The sequence below is a fragment of the Helianthus annuus genome, chromosome 5, assembly GCF_002127325.2.
Source record: "Helianthus annuus cultivar XRQ/B chromosome 5, HanXRQr2.0-SUNRISE, whole genome shotgun sequence".
Classification (NCBI taxonomy): domain Eukaryota; kingdom Viridiplantae; phylum Streptophyta; class Magnoliopsida; order Asterales; family Asteraceae; genus Helianthus; species Helianthus annuus.
In genome coordinates this window covers 117,390,933-117,407,332 of record NC_035437.2, presented here as the reverse complement: position 1 = coordinate 117,407,332, position 16,400 = coordinate 117,390,933, and the positions used below count along the sequence as shown (strand labels likewise).

The following is a 16,400-nucleotide window of genomic DNA, read 5'->3' as shown; positions in this document are numbered from 1 at the left end:
CTCGTGTGTTAGCTCGCGTTCGTGTACGGATTCCGCACGTCACACGTTCGATTACGCAATCGTTTCGGAGTCAAAACCGGTCCTACAACGCAATCGTGATTACCCAACATCCGCGAAACGAAGAGGGTGTAATGGTATTTACTTAACAATACCATAAGAATACGAGCGGGGCATTAGTCCTATAGCGCTATAATTGTTAAGGTAGGCTTGTAAAATTAATGAGCTTATAGACACGTGTAAACATAGCATGCGAGATTAACAAGTATAACAAGTCTCATGTTTAATAGTGGATAGAGTGTGATTTTGTAACAAGCTTAATAGTGTTGCGTGTTTTTGTATAATTGTACATGTTGCACCCAAAGTGTATAAAATGAAAATGGGATGGAGTATACTCACAGTTTTGCGTAGATTTTCACGAACACCGAGAGCTGATTAGTTGAAGGTTGGTACACCGAGGTCACCCTGAAATGGGTAAACGAAGGTGTGAGTATTCTGATGTGATAAGGGTTCGGATCAGACCTTAAAAAATGAAAATGTATGAAACAAATCAAGTAACAGACCCTTCGTGCGACTGGTCTGGTTTGAACGATGATTCGCGCGTAAAACTATGTTTGTAAATATAACACAGTAATAGTAATTGGTATATGAAATGAAAACAACAAGTAAAATAGCCAAACAGTCAAGTAAGGACAACCCGGGTGTGCCGTCTCAACATAGAAGGTGTGAAGCAAGTGTTGGAGGCTGGACGGGGTTAACTTACTTTGTGACTAGCAAACTGTTTGGTGAACTAGAATCAAATAGAAACGAAATCAAAAACGAAAACGAAAACATGTGAAAATAGTCCCTTCGTGCTAAGGGGATACCCATTCGCACGAAGCGTATTGCCTTTCGTGCGAATGGTGCAAGTTTGTCAAAAACGTTCATTTGATCCATCAGAAGCAGATCATTTCTTAGTGAAAATTAACCCTAACGCAAACCCACAACTATGAACTGTGTTGTAAGCCTGGTGGGTTTCCAACAAGTTCGTAACAGGAAATAAAATGAAATGTAAGACCAAGTTTAAATCAAAGTTTATAATGTTTGAATCTCATAAGTGGTGAAGTTTCATCAGTAGGTTTAGGTTTGACATGGCAAACTCGTGAAAACCATCCATGAGATGTATGCGAACAAGATGTTTTGTAGAAAAAGTTAAAGAAATGAAACTAAAATGCAAGAAAATGTAAGGAAAATGAAAGAAAAAGATAGAAATATTACTGAAATGCTTCTGATCGCCAAGAGAGTTTAGAGCGTTTGAGAGTGCGTCTGAGCGACTAGGGGAGTGAAATGAGTGAGGTTATGCACTTATTTATAAGTTTAGGGTGAGCTTGGGACGAGAGGCTTCTCGTCCGAAAGGGGATTAGAGCGAGAGAGGATTGGGACGACAGGGCCATTCGTACGAAGGGGCCCTCATGCTAAGGGTGCCTTCCCTTCTCTCGAAGATCCAAGTTTCGTGAATTCGCGTATTCTAGCCGGTTTTCGACGTAACAAGCGTAATTATGTATTTGTACATGTATAAAACATGTATAATGGTGTTTAAAACATCGATTTTGAGTGTGAACATGCAAACATGTCTAACATGTTTAACATAAATGTGGATAAACACTTGAATTTCATTATGATCAATAGTCTCGAATTACAAAGTTGAAACGAAATAGAATACAATACAAACACAAATTTCCAAAATAGAATTTACAACAACGCTTTTTAATTAAGGAAAGTACAGAAATGCGAGGCATTACATAAATTTTGTTGAATACAACTTTATTCACAATATAGTATATTTTTTTTTGTACTGTAAGCTATAGTGAATATGGCTACAATATCGGTATAATATTGAACCTAAAACACTAATATATATAAAATTCTGGTATACAAATAGTTAGTTGTTTTTTTGTATGTTACGCAAAAACAAAAATTAAAGCCTATTTTACCTTGAACTTTTTGCACACTATTATTTGCTTTTGAACCAACTTCCTTTTAGAACTTTATATTAATTTTTTTGACCACTTTCTAGATGAAATGATTTTGTATGGTATGTACTATGTAGTGCTACTAAAGACTTTCATGATCAACATCCCCTCGCAATATGCGAGTTGGTGTCAACTCGTTGAATACATTTTCTAAGGCGTGTAATCCGTATTAGACATTGAGACCTTATTTGTTTATGTGGAATGGTTTATATACTTTTTCTCGAATAAACAGTGTGAAATCATGCTCGTCTCACTCCATGTTTCCGCATTTGTAGGGTGTTACATGACAAATCGAAATTAATCCCCTTAATGGTTAGATGTTTTAATAATCATACTAAGGGTAATTCCTAGGCCACCTCACATCCACTACTACAAAACTAAGCTTTTTGCCATAACAATTATAGATGTATTTTTAAAAATGTTTATGAAGCATTTGAAAAGTCTTACGTTGTGCAAGTTGTGTAAATCTAACCAAAGTCATTCACCCAGGTTCATTCAGGGTGGGACAAGCTAGTATCAAGGCTACAATTTAAGGGGTTTAGATTATTTAGTAATCGAAAGTTAAGCTTGAGTCTTCGGGATTCTTATTATTGATCACTCTCTTCACTTTTTTTTCTCTTTATTTCATTGAAGTTGATATTAATTAGACCTCTCAGATAATAATAAATAAAATTACTAACAAAATCTACTCTGTGATAAAAATATAGAATAAATAACATACTTTGCCTAGGGTTGTTTACGCTTCAGTTTAAGCGGTTTTTAGGTCATTTGTGAACCAAATCATTAGTAATGGCTTTTTATCATTGTAAACAAAACCAAATAGTTGAAAATTAAAAATAAACCAGGCAAGTTACTAATGGTCTGGTTTCACGACTTCGGTTTATTATGTCTTTATAGGAAAAAATGCATTAGATACAATCAAAATAAAGAAGCCATATTGTTACAACATTATAAAAGACTAACTCCTTATACTTCATGTGTATAAACCAACTTAAAATAAGTAAAAGCCCAAGTAAAACATAAAAAATAAAAAAAATACACAGCACAAAATCTTACAGGTTTGGTTTTTTTTTTTTTTTTCCAACCAGTTTTGAGTGTAAACATTAACCAAACCCTTTGGTGCGGTTAGAAAAATACTAAACCTATTGTGAAACCAAAGAAATGAAGAGTTTAAACTGTGTCACAACTTCAAACACTTTATTGCATAACCATGTTTTACACACGTTATTGTTTGGATTTTATTATGGGTTTAAGTTTTTGTTGAAACAACAACTAGAGATAAATCTACTTATAGAATTCCATGACCCATGAGTTGCAAACAAAACATTCCTTTCTAATCCCTGTGAATCCACCACCTTTAGCTAGTGCAAGAAACTCATCCTCAGTGCGCTCCTTTCCACCTTGAAAATGAGCCATCATCACCACATCTAAGCCACTGTTGACTTTGCCAGACGAGCTCGTATCTGGTACAAAAGATAGAATCGCCTCTACGATAATAACCTTTCCGTTTTCAGACAAAGACTTATAGCAGTTCTTTAGTAACTTTATGCAAGAATCATCACTCCAATTATGTAAAATCCACTGTCTCATATGTAATTAGTTAGCAACATGTTAAAAATTTATATATAAATAGGGTTGATTTAAATTACCTTCATAAAAATGGCATCTCCTTTAGGAACCTCTTTAAACATATCTCCTCCAACATGTTCAATACCTATAGCAATTCATTAAATCATAGCAATGTACATGTGTATGGTTGTATAAAATATAGCAAAAAACACATCTCATCTACATTTAAAATTTAAAAATTAAATATTTTTCACACATTATTCTCATGCAAGAGGGGTATGTATAAATAAATATAAGTATGTAACCATCTTACGAACACTTATAAGTAAGAACACATTTCACAAACAAATGTACAAATATGTGCAAATGGGATAATTGTGTAATGAAATTGATAACATGCATACCTGGATATGCGGGTGCATGTTGAATCACATGTGGCAAATCGAAATTAATCCCCTTAATGGTGGGATGCTTCGATACAATCATACTAAGTGTGATCCCTAGACCACCTCCAACATCAACCACACATCCGAGATTGTCGAAACCATGATAGTGGTTCAAAATTTCCTTCATTACAATAGTACTATGATCCATCATGGCTTTATTGAAAACCTCACTGAATCTTGCATCTAATGTTGAATATTCAAATGTGTTTGCTCCATGAGCCTTGTCAAATGGAACGCCTCCTTTAAGGACTGCATCTTCAAGTTCAAGCCTTGTATATTGTAAACACAAAAGCACGTAGAATCAATAGAATTAAAACAGCTAAAAGCGTGACAAAAAAAATTTAAATTTTCTTGTTTTAATCAAAAATTTTATCAAATCATGCATATACTCCCATAATGTGAATAGTTATACTTTTATCATAAACTGACAATTATTTCTCCTTAATATTGTATGTGCAGCTTTGCTTGGATAAAACCTCTCAAATAAAACTTTTTTAATTACAGACTTTAATTCCTTTATAATAACAGACAAATATAATGTAACCGTATCATATACTTATACAAATACCAACTCACGTCAGATAAAACATGCAGTTACCAATTCGCGACAGTTATAAACAAATACGACGCTTCACAATTACAAACTCACGCCAATTATTAACAAAAAGATCCTTGGTTCATATGTAACCGCCCTTAGATTTAGAATTTGATATATTCATCTCTGATGGTTCGGTTCATATGCCTTTAAATTTAAAAATTGAAGAGGTGTCTTATATTCATCTCTTGTTCCATTTTATCTTCAACCGTCTTCTCCAGAAAATTAACTCTCATGTACGACTCAAACAAAGAAACTATGCCAATACCATCAACAGAGAAACTAATATATAATTTGCCCATTAATTGGGTCACAAAATGCATCATCGGCCTCATTGCATTACCTTTGAAAAAGAGAAGTAATACAAAAGAAGAGGATTCGAGACTAAGAGAGGGGCGGGTAGGGTTTTTCCGGCGAGAAGCAACGACTAGTGAGAGGGCACGAGGTAGGTAAACAAAGTTGAATGTTTAAAAATTAAATACAAAAAGCAACGGCCAATGAAGGAGTGCCTGGTAACTACCTGGCACTGTTCCCCTCACGGTAATTGCAGCAATAGGTAATAGGTAATTGATAAGATCCAACCATTCTTATTTCCTATGTTGTAATTTACAAAATTTAGTTGTGTTGTAATTTACAAAATTTAGTCGTATCTAGGATTTGCTATTCAATTTTGTACTTCTTAAGTCGCATACGAGTGACTCAAGGTTTTGAGTTTTTTTTTCTTTTAATGTGAGCCACTGACTGGCTGGGATAGTTTTTTTTTTTATTTTTCTTTTTCTTTTTTTAGTTTTAAATTTTTACCCTTATACAATATACACTTTTTAGTCTAAAGTTTTTAAGTTTCAGTTTTACTCTTATATTATCGTTTTCCTAATACAGGCCTTAAGTTTTTGGACAATATTACTATTCAGTTTTTACTTACAAGTTTATGTTTTATGTGGTTATACATTTTGTTTTGTTGGTCATGCTTTTAGTGTACTTTTTTTTTCGCTTGGACTCGGTATAAGCTAGAGCGTGTGTGGGATTTAACGTATTTTTTTGCAGTTTAACGGTCCTTTCGCAACGTGCGTATTTTCTTCTATCTTTTAAATTTTGGTTTAAACACGTGTACGTGGTTCAAAATTTTTACGTCTATTTTTTATTCTGTTTAACGATACCACCACAAAGCACGAATCCTAAATACTAATCTATTGTTAATTGATAAAATTCCAACCATGACTTTTCAATCCTTTTAATCCACAACCATGAGAGCTTACATTCCTATGGATGATATTAATTTTTCAGATTTTTTAATCCATAACCATGAGAGCTTATTACATTCCTATGGACGATAAATTTTGTTTCAGATTTTTGTCATTAATTTATTTGCATAATGTTTTTATGAAGTAATTATATTATATATCTTTTTCTGGTATATTTCATTATAACAAAGATTAACTCGTTGATATTTCTAGTATATTTCTGGCCACTTGATATGCCTTTTGTCTTTTAGTAATTAATAACGTAATCAAAATAATTTGCCATGTGTGGTATCTAGTTCATGGGAATCAGAACATCTAAAATTTAAATTGTTTTTATTTTTATTTTCTCTAGGATGCAATTTTTTACACCTAAATCTCACATAACATATTAAGATTTCACTTATAAGAATCTAAACTCACACCATTTTTTAGGTTACAAGCACCACTAGACTTACTACTAAGTTATGGTTAAAATTGAACTTTCTTTTTTATCAAACGATTTAGGAATATGAAAGTACAAAAATAAGGGTAATTATTACACTTGGTCGATGCAATATGTGGAGTTAAGAAACGTGGAAAGTTTTTAGTTAGAGAAAACTTGAAGCAAATATTTTACCATATCAAATATTTTGACGCAAATTTAAAAACATTTTATCTGTTTTTACAATATTTTTTTAAAAAGTTGGCATGAAGATAACATAAAAATATGTAGAGCCATACAAAATACAAATATTAAACCAGAGTCGTCCCCAAAAAATCCTTAAAAAGTCTAGGGCCCAGACGAATAAAATAAACGGGCACCTCTTTTTATGTTTGTATTACCCAATGTTATCAAACCCGGACCGGCCGGACCGGACCGGACCGGACCGGTCAGGCCGGGATCCGTCAGCTTTGCAGGGCCGGTTCCCTTGTTCAGACCGTTTCTACATCAACCCAGTGGCTTGGCCAGTGACCGGCGGTTCGGCTGGAAGTTCGGTAATCCGGAGAGGTTGGACCGGTGGACGCAACAGATCTGAACGGAGTAGAGGAGTAGAAGAACGAGAGGCGGTATCAGTCGCATACAGAGGCTGTGATGGATGACGATAAAGGTTCCGGTGAGTGTTGTGTTGCAGGTCAGAGAATGAAAGATTTGGAGCCATTACCACACTATAATTAAGCAACATGTTATTGCTTCATATGGTTATACCCTATGCATAGGGTGTTTTCCAAAAAAAATTTTGATTTTTTAGTTTCAACCTAAAAGTCTTTTATTTTTTTACATTTTTACCCCTTTAATTTTTTACTTTTAACCTAAAATTTTTCATCTTACAATTTAACACAAACACCTTTTTATGTTCAACTTTAGTCCCTAACACTTTTATCTTTCGTAAGTTTTTCGATTTATATTTCGTTCTAAATTTGCGAGTCAACACGTCGCAACGTGCGTGTGGGGTTCAATGTTTGGTGTCTATTTTTTTCCCGTTTGACAGACCCATCGCAACGCGTCTATTTTTCTCCGTTTGAGAAGTTCATCGCTACGTGCGAGTCCTAGATCGACTTAGTTATTCTTTTCTACGTTTTAGGTTACGGTCTAATTTTTCGCATTAACATGACACAACGGGCGTGCGTAGTTCAACAATTTTACGTTTGTTTTTTCATTCGGTGTTATTTATTCCATTTTTATTTTTTTTTATTTTTACGAGTTTTCCTGATATTGGTGGTCGCTAGCAGTGGTATGGTATTGGTGCTACTTGGCACGATTTTACGAACGTATTTAACCTTTTAAGTTTTTTACTAATAATTTGTTTCAACTTTACCCTTATACCTCTTTTACTTTAAATAAAACTATTTTTTATGTGCATATTTTTATGTATTTTTCGGTAGGAATTCGATTTGCTCTACGTTTCGACGTAAACTTTTTCTAAAAATGAGATAGGTCAAATATAATACGTTTTCGTTTAAAAAAAAACATTTTTATGTACGTTTCGGTATACATTCAAGTTGGTGTATGTTTCGATGTAAACTTTTTTGGGAAATGAGTCAGGTCAAATATAATATGTTTTTCGTGCTTATTTTATAAATGTTTGGTAAAATTTGTTTCGAGTGGAGTCAAATCGGGTTTCTTTTTTTCCTTTTTTTGAAAGTTCTAATTAATCTCTTTTAATTATACGTGTCAACTTTTCGGTTACATGTGGTACATTTTCTATGTATGAGTCGGGTCACATATAATACATTATGATTGTACGATATAAATTTGATTTACTTTATGTTTTGATCCAATCGCAATGCTTATATAGGTTACATTGAGTTCAATCGGGAAACGTCAAAACACGCGTTTTCATATGATTAACGCATCACATAACATTTGAACTAATCTATTCGATGTTTGTGACGTACCCGCGCTTCAACGCGCGCGGGTCTTATTGCTAGTTTGAATAAATTAGGAAAGAGAAATGGAAATGACTCTCTAAGTGTTTAGTTTAAATACTTTAATATAGATGAAATATATATATATATATATATATATATATATATATATATATATATATATATATATAGGGGACCGCTAAAATGAGAACCATCTCGAGTTGTAAGAACCGTGAGAACTACACCGTACGGGACGACGTGGACCAAAATTTTATTTCATAAACGTAGATGCGTGTATTATAAACGCATTTGTTAATAAAAATTTCAAAAAAAAATGTCGTGTGTAGTTTTGAGCACCACAAGTTTGTGTTTACTGGTACCGTAAATCATACCGGAAAATTTACGGTACCCGTAAACACAAACTTGTGGTGCTCAAAACTACACACACGACATTTTTTTTTGATTTTTTTTTTTTTACAAATGTGTTTATAATACACGCATCTACGTTTATGAAAAAAAATTTGCTCCACCTCGCCCCGGTTCAAAAAGTTCTCACGATTCTTACAACTCGAGGTGGTTCTTATTTTAGCGCAATTATATATATATATATATATATATATATATATATATATATATATATATATATATATATATGAAGAGGATCATGAGAAAACTAAATATAAATGAGAAAACTAGAAAACTAACTAAAATCCACTAAAAAGGAGGGGGAGGGAGACTTTTAATGAAGGAGGGGTAAAATTAGAAAAAAAATATATAACTTTTCAAACATTTCCCATTTCTCCATACGTTATCATTTTAAAACAAAAATGGCACCATAAGATCACAAATTTTCTTATCTTTCATTCAAGTATATTCGAGCATATTTTTTATGACATAAAAAAAGATTTATGGTGTCGTCTTGTTTTCTACACTATTATTATAGCAGTGCACATGTGCAATATAACATGTACTACAATTGCATTACATGCTTAAAATTAGTTTTTTTAGTCTAGTTTAGCTTTTAGGGTTAGTTTTTTGGAGGTTTAGGATTAGGATTAGGTTTTTGGGTGTGGGGGAGGGGGGTTTAGGTTTTTTTTTTTTTTTTTTTTTTTTTTTTTTTTTTTTTGGGAGGGGGGTGGGGGGTTTAGGTTTTTTTCGGGTTTAGTTTTAGGTTTTTGGGGGGTGGGGGGTGGGGCGTGGGGGGGTTTAGGTTTTTGGGGGGAGAGGGGTTAGGTTTTTTTTTTTTGGGGGGGGGGAGGGTGGGGTGGGGTGGGGGGTTTAGGTTTTTTTCGGGTTTATATTTAGGGTTTAGTTTTAGGTTTTTGGGGGGTGGAGGGGGGGGGGGTTAGGCTTTTGGTGTGAGGGTGAATTTAGGTTTTTAGGGGGTGGGGTGGGGGGGTTAGGTTTTTGGGGGGTGTGGGTGGGGGGTGGGTTAAGTGGTTTAGGCTTTCCGTATTAGTGCACATGTGCAGTACAACAAAATTTTTTTATTTATTTTTTTTTAAATTTTTTTCCATACATAAAAGTAGCGATTTTTCTTTAAAAATTGTAAAAAAAAAAAAATTGGTATTTTTTTTAGGTTTTTTTGGTTAGTTTTTTGGTTTTCTCATTTAAACTAATTTTCTCATGATCCATCCCCTATATATATATAAGGTTGTGACAGACTAGACTAGGTTGTGACTTCTCTATACACATTTAATGATTTTATTATAAATTATAAAATTTAAGATTCTAGAGAAAATGTATTATAATTCGAAAACCATATATGTTTGTTATTTGTAGTTTCACAAAACATTTTTTTCATTTGGAAAATGGTAACTATTTATGGCTTTATAAATAACTAAAAAGTATATAGACTATTTTTTTTAATTTAATTTGTTATTTAATTTATAGAAGTTATATTATAAACTTTGTAGTTTACATATTAAAAGAAATAAGCTATTTATAACCTTATCCGGTTCTTTAATCTGACCAGTGACCCAAGTGGGTGTCCGGTTCGATGTCCTGTCCGGTCATGAACATTGGTACTACCGGACCATGATCCTCGTAAAGGATCTGTCTTGTATTCAATTAACAAAAGAACAAATACTCAAATGAATTTCACACCTCACAGATTCAAAGTCTCAAGCTATGGCCATCCATATCCTATCTGAAAGTTGTTGCCAATTACCAATGTCAGTTTATTCAAAACTCAAAAAAACAAAAAAAGCCACATAGATGAGTTCTTAAGCCTAGATAACCTTTTAATACATCTATGGATCAGTACCTTTTTAAAGAGATGGCAAAAAAAACTCGTGTTTGGCAACCAAAACCGACAACCCGACACGACCCAAACAAGTTTTATCAAAACCGGTCCCAAACCGAAACCAGTCCCTAAACCAACGCGACTAAAATTGGTTTGAACCGGTTTTGAGCGTTGTAAACGTTCTAGCCTTTAGAAAATGGTCATTTGACTATTTGGGGATCAATTCTAGCGGTTTTTAGCTCTCCGAATCACCATTATGCCATCCCACTTCCATATAAATACCTAGTACTATTACAATATGCAATTATATAAATATGTTACCGATAAATAATAATTTTCTTTTATATAAAAAAAAGTCTGTGCAAAGCAATAACTATTTTATGCATGCATAAACAACTATAGCTGTTATTATAGTACGTTTTAATTACATGTAGCCTAAATTTGAGGAATAGAAAAATATTCATATTCATCACACCCAATCAATAACTTTGCTACTTATGAGATTTTTAAGGTAAATTTGTTGTTTAAAAAAATACAAGGGTCAGATTCAGACAAATATAGCACACTTACGAGCGCCATACACGCATACCATTTACTCCGAGAACGGTATAAAATTTCTTTTACACCAACTCATTTGATGTAAGCTTTTAGTTATCTTTTATGTTTGTGTTCCAACATATAATTTTGCATGCTCTTATGGCTTTTAATTGAAAATAATTTATATGAATTCAAATACATGGTTGCGATATGTTTCTTTGTATCCACATTTATACTAATTTATATAAAAATGAGCTTGGAATAAATTGTACACATATAAAATTTATTGAGTGTAGTTTTCTTAAATTTGCATTGAATTGTTGTAGATTAAAATAGATAAATTGTCACAACCTGTTGAATTTTTATTAAACATCGTATATCAACAAAGAAAAGTTATATGAGAAAAACAAAATTATATATATATATATATATATATATATATATGGGACCGCTAAAATGAGAACCACCTCGAGTTGTAAGAACTATGAGAACTACACCGTACGGGGCGAGGTGGACCAAAATTTTTTCTTCATAAACGTAGATGCGTATATTATAAGCACATTTGTAAAAAAAAATTCAAAAAAAAATGTCATGTGTGTAGTTTTGAGAAACACAAGTTTGTGTTTACAGGTACCGTAAATCTTACCAGAAAATTTACGGTACCCGAAAACACAAACTTGTGGTGCTTAAAACTACACACACGACATTTTTTTTTTACAAATGTGTTTATAATACATGCATCTACGTTTATGAAAAAGAAATTTAGTCCACCTCGCCCTGGATCAAAAAGTTCTCACGTTTCTTACAACTCGAGGTGGTTCTTATTTTAGCGCAATTATATATATATATATATATATATATATATATATATATATATATATATACACACATATATATTAGATAAAAATCTTGAAAAATAAGTACAAATTTACTGTGTCGCAATAAATGTGATGGTATAAAGCTTTTATATAAAAAGTTTTTCATAATATATAGAGAGAGACAGAGAGAGAATGAGAGAGAGAGGTGAAAAAACTCATCCCCACACCAATTTTAAACCTTGGTCACTTTTTCAAATGTTATAACTTTAAAAAATATAGATCTAGCATTTTTTTATCATTTATTTAATCATAATATTGTTATGTTAAAGTTACGTTTTTAAAGTAAAAGACGTAGGAAAGGATGTAAAGGTAACATGTGGCTTATGAGATTTTATTGGCGATGGTAGTTGAGTCAATTTATTAATTCTATCATCTTTTTAAAACTCAAACAACCTTTATATGTGAAACTATTTTTTAAAGAATTTATACCATAAAGCTGAACATTTTTCCTCTAAAATGTGGATAATATTAATGTGACTAAACTTACCATCCGTCAATAAACACTTTATCTTGACTTAAGCGCATGAGAGGACCTATAGATGCCCCATCTTCATTCGGGATGAAGTATTTGGCCATGGGGGTGAGTCCGTACACTCGAATGTGCCTTGATTCATGGATCTCCTCGGTGCAAGTGACAATCGAGTGGCTTGCAAGCAAACGAAGCATACGGTCTAGCATGGTGGGCGCATCTTGGTTGGAGATTGATAAACGAGAGGCAATATCATGAGTTGAGACTCGGGCATCTGGTCCCATTTCGGCTATAGCCTCTAGAACCTTAAGCTTGATTGTGCTCGCTAACACCATGGCCAATGGTATGGAGTTAAACAATTCCATTGCGCAAGAAAAGTGATTCTCACTGGAACCCATTTTCACAGAACTCTAGTCCTTTTTTGTTGGTTGTCAACAACTTATGGCACTCCATTGGTTGCATGTTGCAACCCTTTATATATATATATATTATTAGATATTATAGGTGTGCATCCTTTGTATAGATATAAACACTATATATATATATATATGGTAGGGTTTAAGAGTGAACCATATTGTTTTTGTGAACAAAATGAACAAATCTTGTCCATTGATTTAGGAGATCTTGAGATTAATAATAATGACAATTTTCTAATTATTTATGTGTAGAAAATAAATGAAAAGGGTATAAGGGTAAATTGTTAACTAATTCTCTTTCCAAATTAAATATTTAAGTACATTCTCTCTCTTCATTTCTCTCACCAATTAACTAATTTATTAATTTAAAAATATACACAGTTACTATTCAACCAAACTATTTTATACACATACATATATTCGTTTTATGCACATGCGTACATATGAAATTTGAACAAATAAATATGTGTACTTTGAGTATTCAACACAAGTACATATGTGTATAAACCATTTATTAGTTCTGTTTGTGTATATTTTATACACAATTTCTATTCAGCCAAACTATTTTAACATATATGTATATCCTTTTTATACACATATGTACAAAGTTTCGAGGTCTTCATATGTAATCTTCTCTCTCATTTGTTTTTTTTTTATTGATTCTTTGGTTGTCCTCTTGGCTTTCATCAAACACCGTATATTAAAACTGTTGTTATACACATGTGTATCATTTAATTAGGCACCTGTGTATTATAAAAAATCATTGTTTAGACGAGGTGTAAAAATTACACATGTATATAAGTAACTTTTGGTCAATTTTTTTGTATGTATAATAAACATTTGCTGGAACATGGCACATGTAAAGTGTGTATACACATATATATTCGAACCCCTAAAATTATACATCGGTGTATTAACCATATAATAATGAGTTATAATCATATTGTTTCTATTAAATGTAAAATTTAATAACTGGATATATGGTATAAAAGTGGTTAAGCAAATTATAAAATGACTAGATGTGTAAAAATTTTGTAAAAGAAAAATATGATTCTTGTCCAATCGATTGAAAGAAAAAGAAATCGTGAACTTCATTTTTGTTTGAATAATGGATTTGAATTATTGATTATTGGATCAATAAATTGATTCACAAAAAAATAGGGATCAGTTACCATTTTGGTTAATTAATATTAATAACTGCCATTTAAGTTTATATGTATAGTTACAATCCTACCCTTTTCATCTAAAAAGTAATCAATGGCTATGATTAGTTCACTAGGTTCACAAATTAGGATGATGTTCACTCTTGATCCTAACCCTATATATATATATATATATATATATATATATATATAGGTACGGGATTAGGAGAAAACGCCCTAAAGTGTGAGAACGGTGAGAACGGTGCGAACGCATTCTGATGGAACACGTGGCGTGGGTTATAATTAGGGTGTGAGGGGCTTTTTTGTCTTTTCAATATTCTTTTTTCCCGATTTCGTGTGTCGCATGTTGTTTCATTTTAGGCGTCTAAGACAATTTTGGCGTTAATTAGATTCATTAATTACTTGGCGTTTTACTGTTTTTTTGGATCTGTCTCGTTTGAATTAATTGTTTTTGTGTCACATAGATATTTTTTTTGGCGTTACGGTGTTTCCCAGGTTAATTTTTTGGCGTTCGTGGTGTTGTTAATAATTCGTTACCATTTATTAATATTTTATAAGATTACAATAATACGACATCAAAATAAACTAATAGTCTTCTGTGGATGGGATTACATCAGAGTTGTACCCATCGCTTTATTCCTTACTTTCTTCATCTTCATCATCATCGTCATATTTTAGATTGGTGTATAACGCCATCATCTCGTCTCTTCTTTGCCACAGCCTATACTTGAATATCTTTGCAACCCTGGATCTTGCATCGTAAAGGTGCTAAATTACAGAGTTGTTCAAGGAGATATAGCCTCTTTGTCTTCAACATTTCCTCCATCGGCAATGGATATTTCACCCTGTGTTGATAAGTCACTTCAACTGTTCCTGCTTCTTCATGCACCACCCAACTGCTAACTGTTGGTAGAGGAGCGGCGGCGTCGTCGTCGTCGTCGTCGTCGTCGTCGTCGTCGTCGTCGTCGTCGTCGTCGTCGTCGTCGTCGTCGTCGTCGTCGTCGTCGTCGTCGTCGTCGTCGTCGTCGTCGTCGTCGTCGTCGTCGTCGTCGTCGTCGTCGTCGTCGTCGTCGTCGTCGTCGTCGTCGTCGTCGTCGTCGTCGTCGTCGTCGTCGTCGTCGTCGTCGTCGTCGTCGTCGTCGTCGTCGTCATCATCTTCTTCTTCTTCTTCTTCTTCTTTTTCTTCTTCTGATTGAAATTTTCTCTCAAATCTTCTTATTACCATTCGAGTTCTTTTACAATCGTTGGCCATTAGAACTCCAAGGGCCAGAATATCCCTCTAAACCCCTTCATCCATACTAAGTATGGCTTTGATTGTTCTGACCTTCGCCCTTCTCCTATCAGAGAACTTTAGGATGAATCGTCTCTCCGACCTTTCAAACCTCCATGCAATAACCTTGGCCATTTTTTTAAGTTTTTGCCGTTTTGGACAATATATGGCGTTTTAGACAATGTTTGGTGTGTTAAGTTGTGTTCTCATGTTGCTACTTTTATAATGATTTTTTTCCCCTGCACGTAGGATGCGGTGCTATAAAGTGGCAGGTAAGTATGGCGTTTTGAAAAGATAAATAAATTCAGTTTTCCCGTGTAGTGGCTTTTAATATAATAAATGTTAGTAATAATGTTTTCGTCGCTTCATTTTACTGTTTGTAGTTACTGTGTTTTATTTCAGCTTTATCTGTTTATGGTTGTAACACGTCCCATCTTTATGGCTGTAATTATGACGTTTTGTATTTCCAATGACGTTTGGATAAAGATGGCACTTTTTTTATTCTCTAGCACATTGTTTTATATTTTTTAGATTTATTATAATAGTACTTGTCCAAAGTAATTTTATAATAGTTTGGTAGTTTTGAGCGTTTTATGGCATGATGGCGTTTCACAAGCGTTTGCCCTTTTGGCATTTTATTATAATTTTTTTAGAGAATTAATGTATTTTTTGTTCTTAGCTGAAAATTATATAACAAACAACAGAAAAAGAAAATTAAAGAAAAAACAATTTATCATCCAAATCTTCACTGTCGTTAGTCTCTTTCTTATTTTGAAACTACATGAACTGTCACAAAATAAATGGCGTTTTGGTTTTGGTGTGTTTTTTTTTTTTTTTTTTTTTTTTTTTTTTTTGTTGTTGTTCGTGTGTTGAAGTGGGTTTGTGGATGTTGGAGATATAGATAGACGACATGTGGGTGGATGCTATTTGCCCGTCATTTTCATTATCATCATCGAGGCCAAAGTAGCATTTACACTGGGATCAGTCTTTTCTCCTCATCCAAATCTTCTTTAAGAACAAAGAAGACAAAATGACATATCGGTGTCATCAGTCTCTTTTTCTTAAAATTTGCCCATCTTATGCAGCAAAATCTTACTCCACTCACCTAACAAACCATTCAGCGAACCAGCTCTAAATTTGTCCTTCAAAACCAGCCTTGATCCTATGCAAAACCAGCTCTAAATTTGTCCTTCAAAGTCTCTCTGGTCGCGTATTA

General features: G+C 33.3%; 1 protein-coding gene across 1 annotated transcript; it reads right to left on the bottom strand.

Moving 5' to 3' along the window:
* Positions 1-3,185: 3,185 nt before the first annotated feature.
* On the bottom strand, positions 3,186-12,789 carry LOC110941106 (caffeic acid 3-O-methyltransferase). The gene is made up of 4 exons (XM_022182725.2): positions 12,354-12,789; positions 3,983-4,293; positions 3,659-3,723; positions 3,186-3,590 (listed from the first exon to the last, which is right to left on the bottom strand). The coding sequence occupies exons 1-4, from the start codon at positions 12,731-12,733 to the stop codon at positions 3,294-3,296; spliced, it is 1,053 nt and encodes a 350-aa protein (XP_022038417.1). The 5' UTR covers positions 12,734-12,789; the 3' UTR covers positions 3,186-3,293.
* Between the last annotated feature and the right edge of the window lie 3,611 nt (positions 12,790-16,400).

Bases quoted from the DNA above. Each gene is read 5' to 3' on its own strand.
- LOC110941106 (XM_022182725.2), bottom strand. From the start codon at position 12,733: ATGGGTTCCAGTGAGAATCACTTTTCTTGCGCAATGGAATTGTTTAAC. The intron at 4,294-12,353 runs GTAAGTTTAGTC...ACAATATACAAG, and splicing joins AAAGTGTTTATTGACGGATG to GCTTGAACTTGAAGATGCAG. The intron at 3,591-3,658 runs GTAATTTAAATC...CATATGAGACAG, and splicing joins GAGATGCCATTTTTATGAAG to TGGATTTTACATAATTGGAG.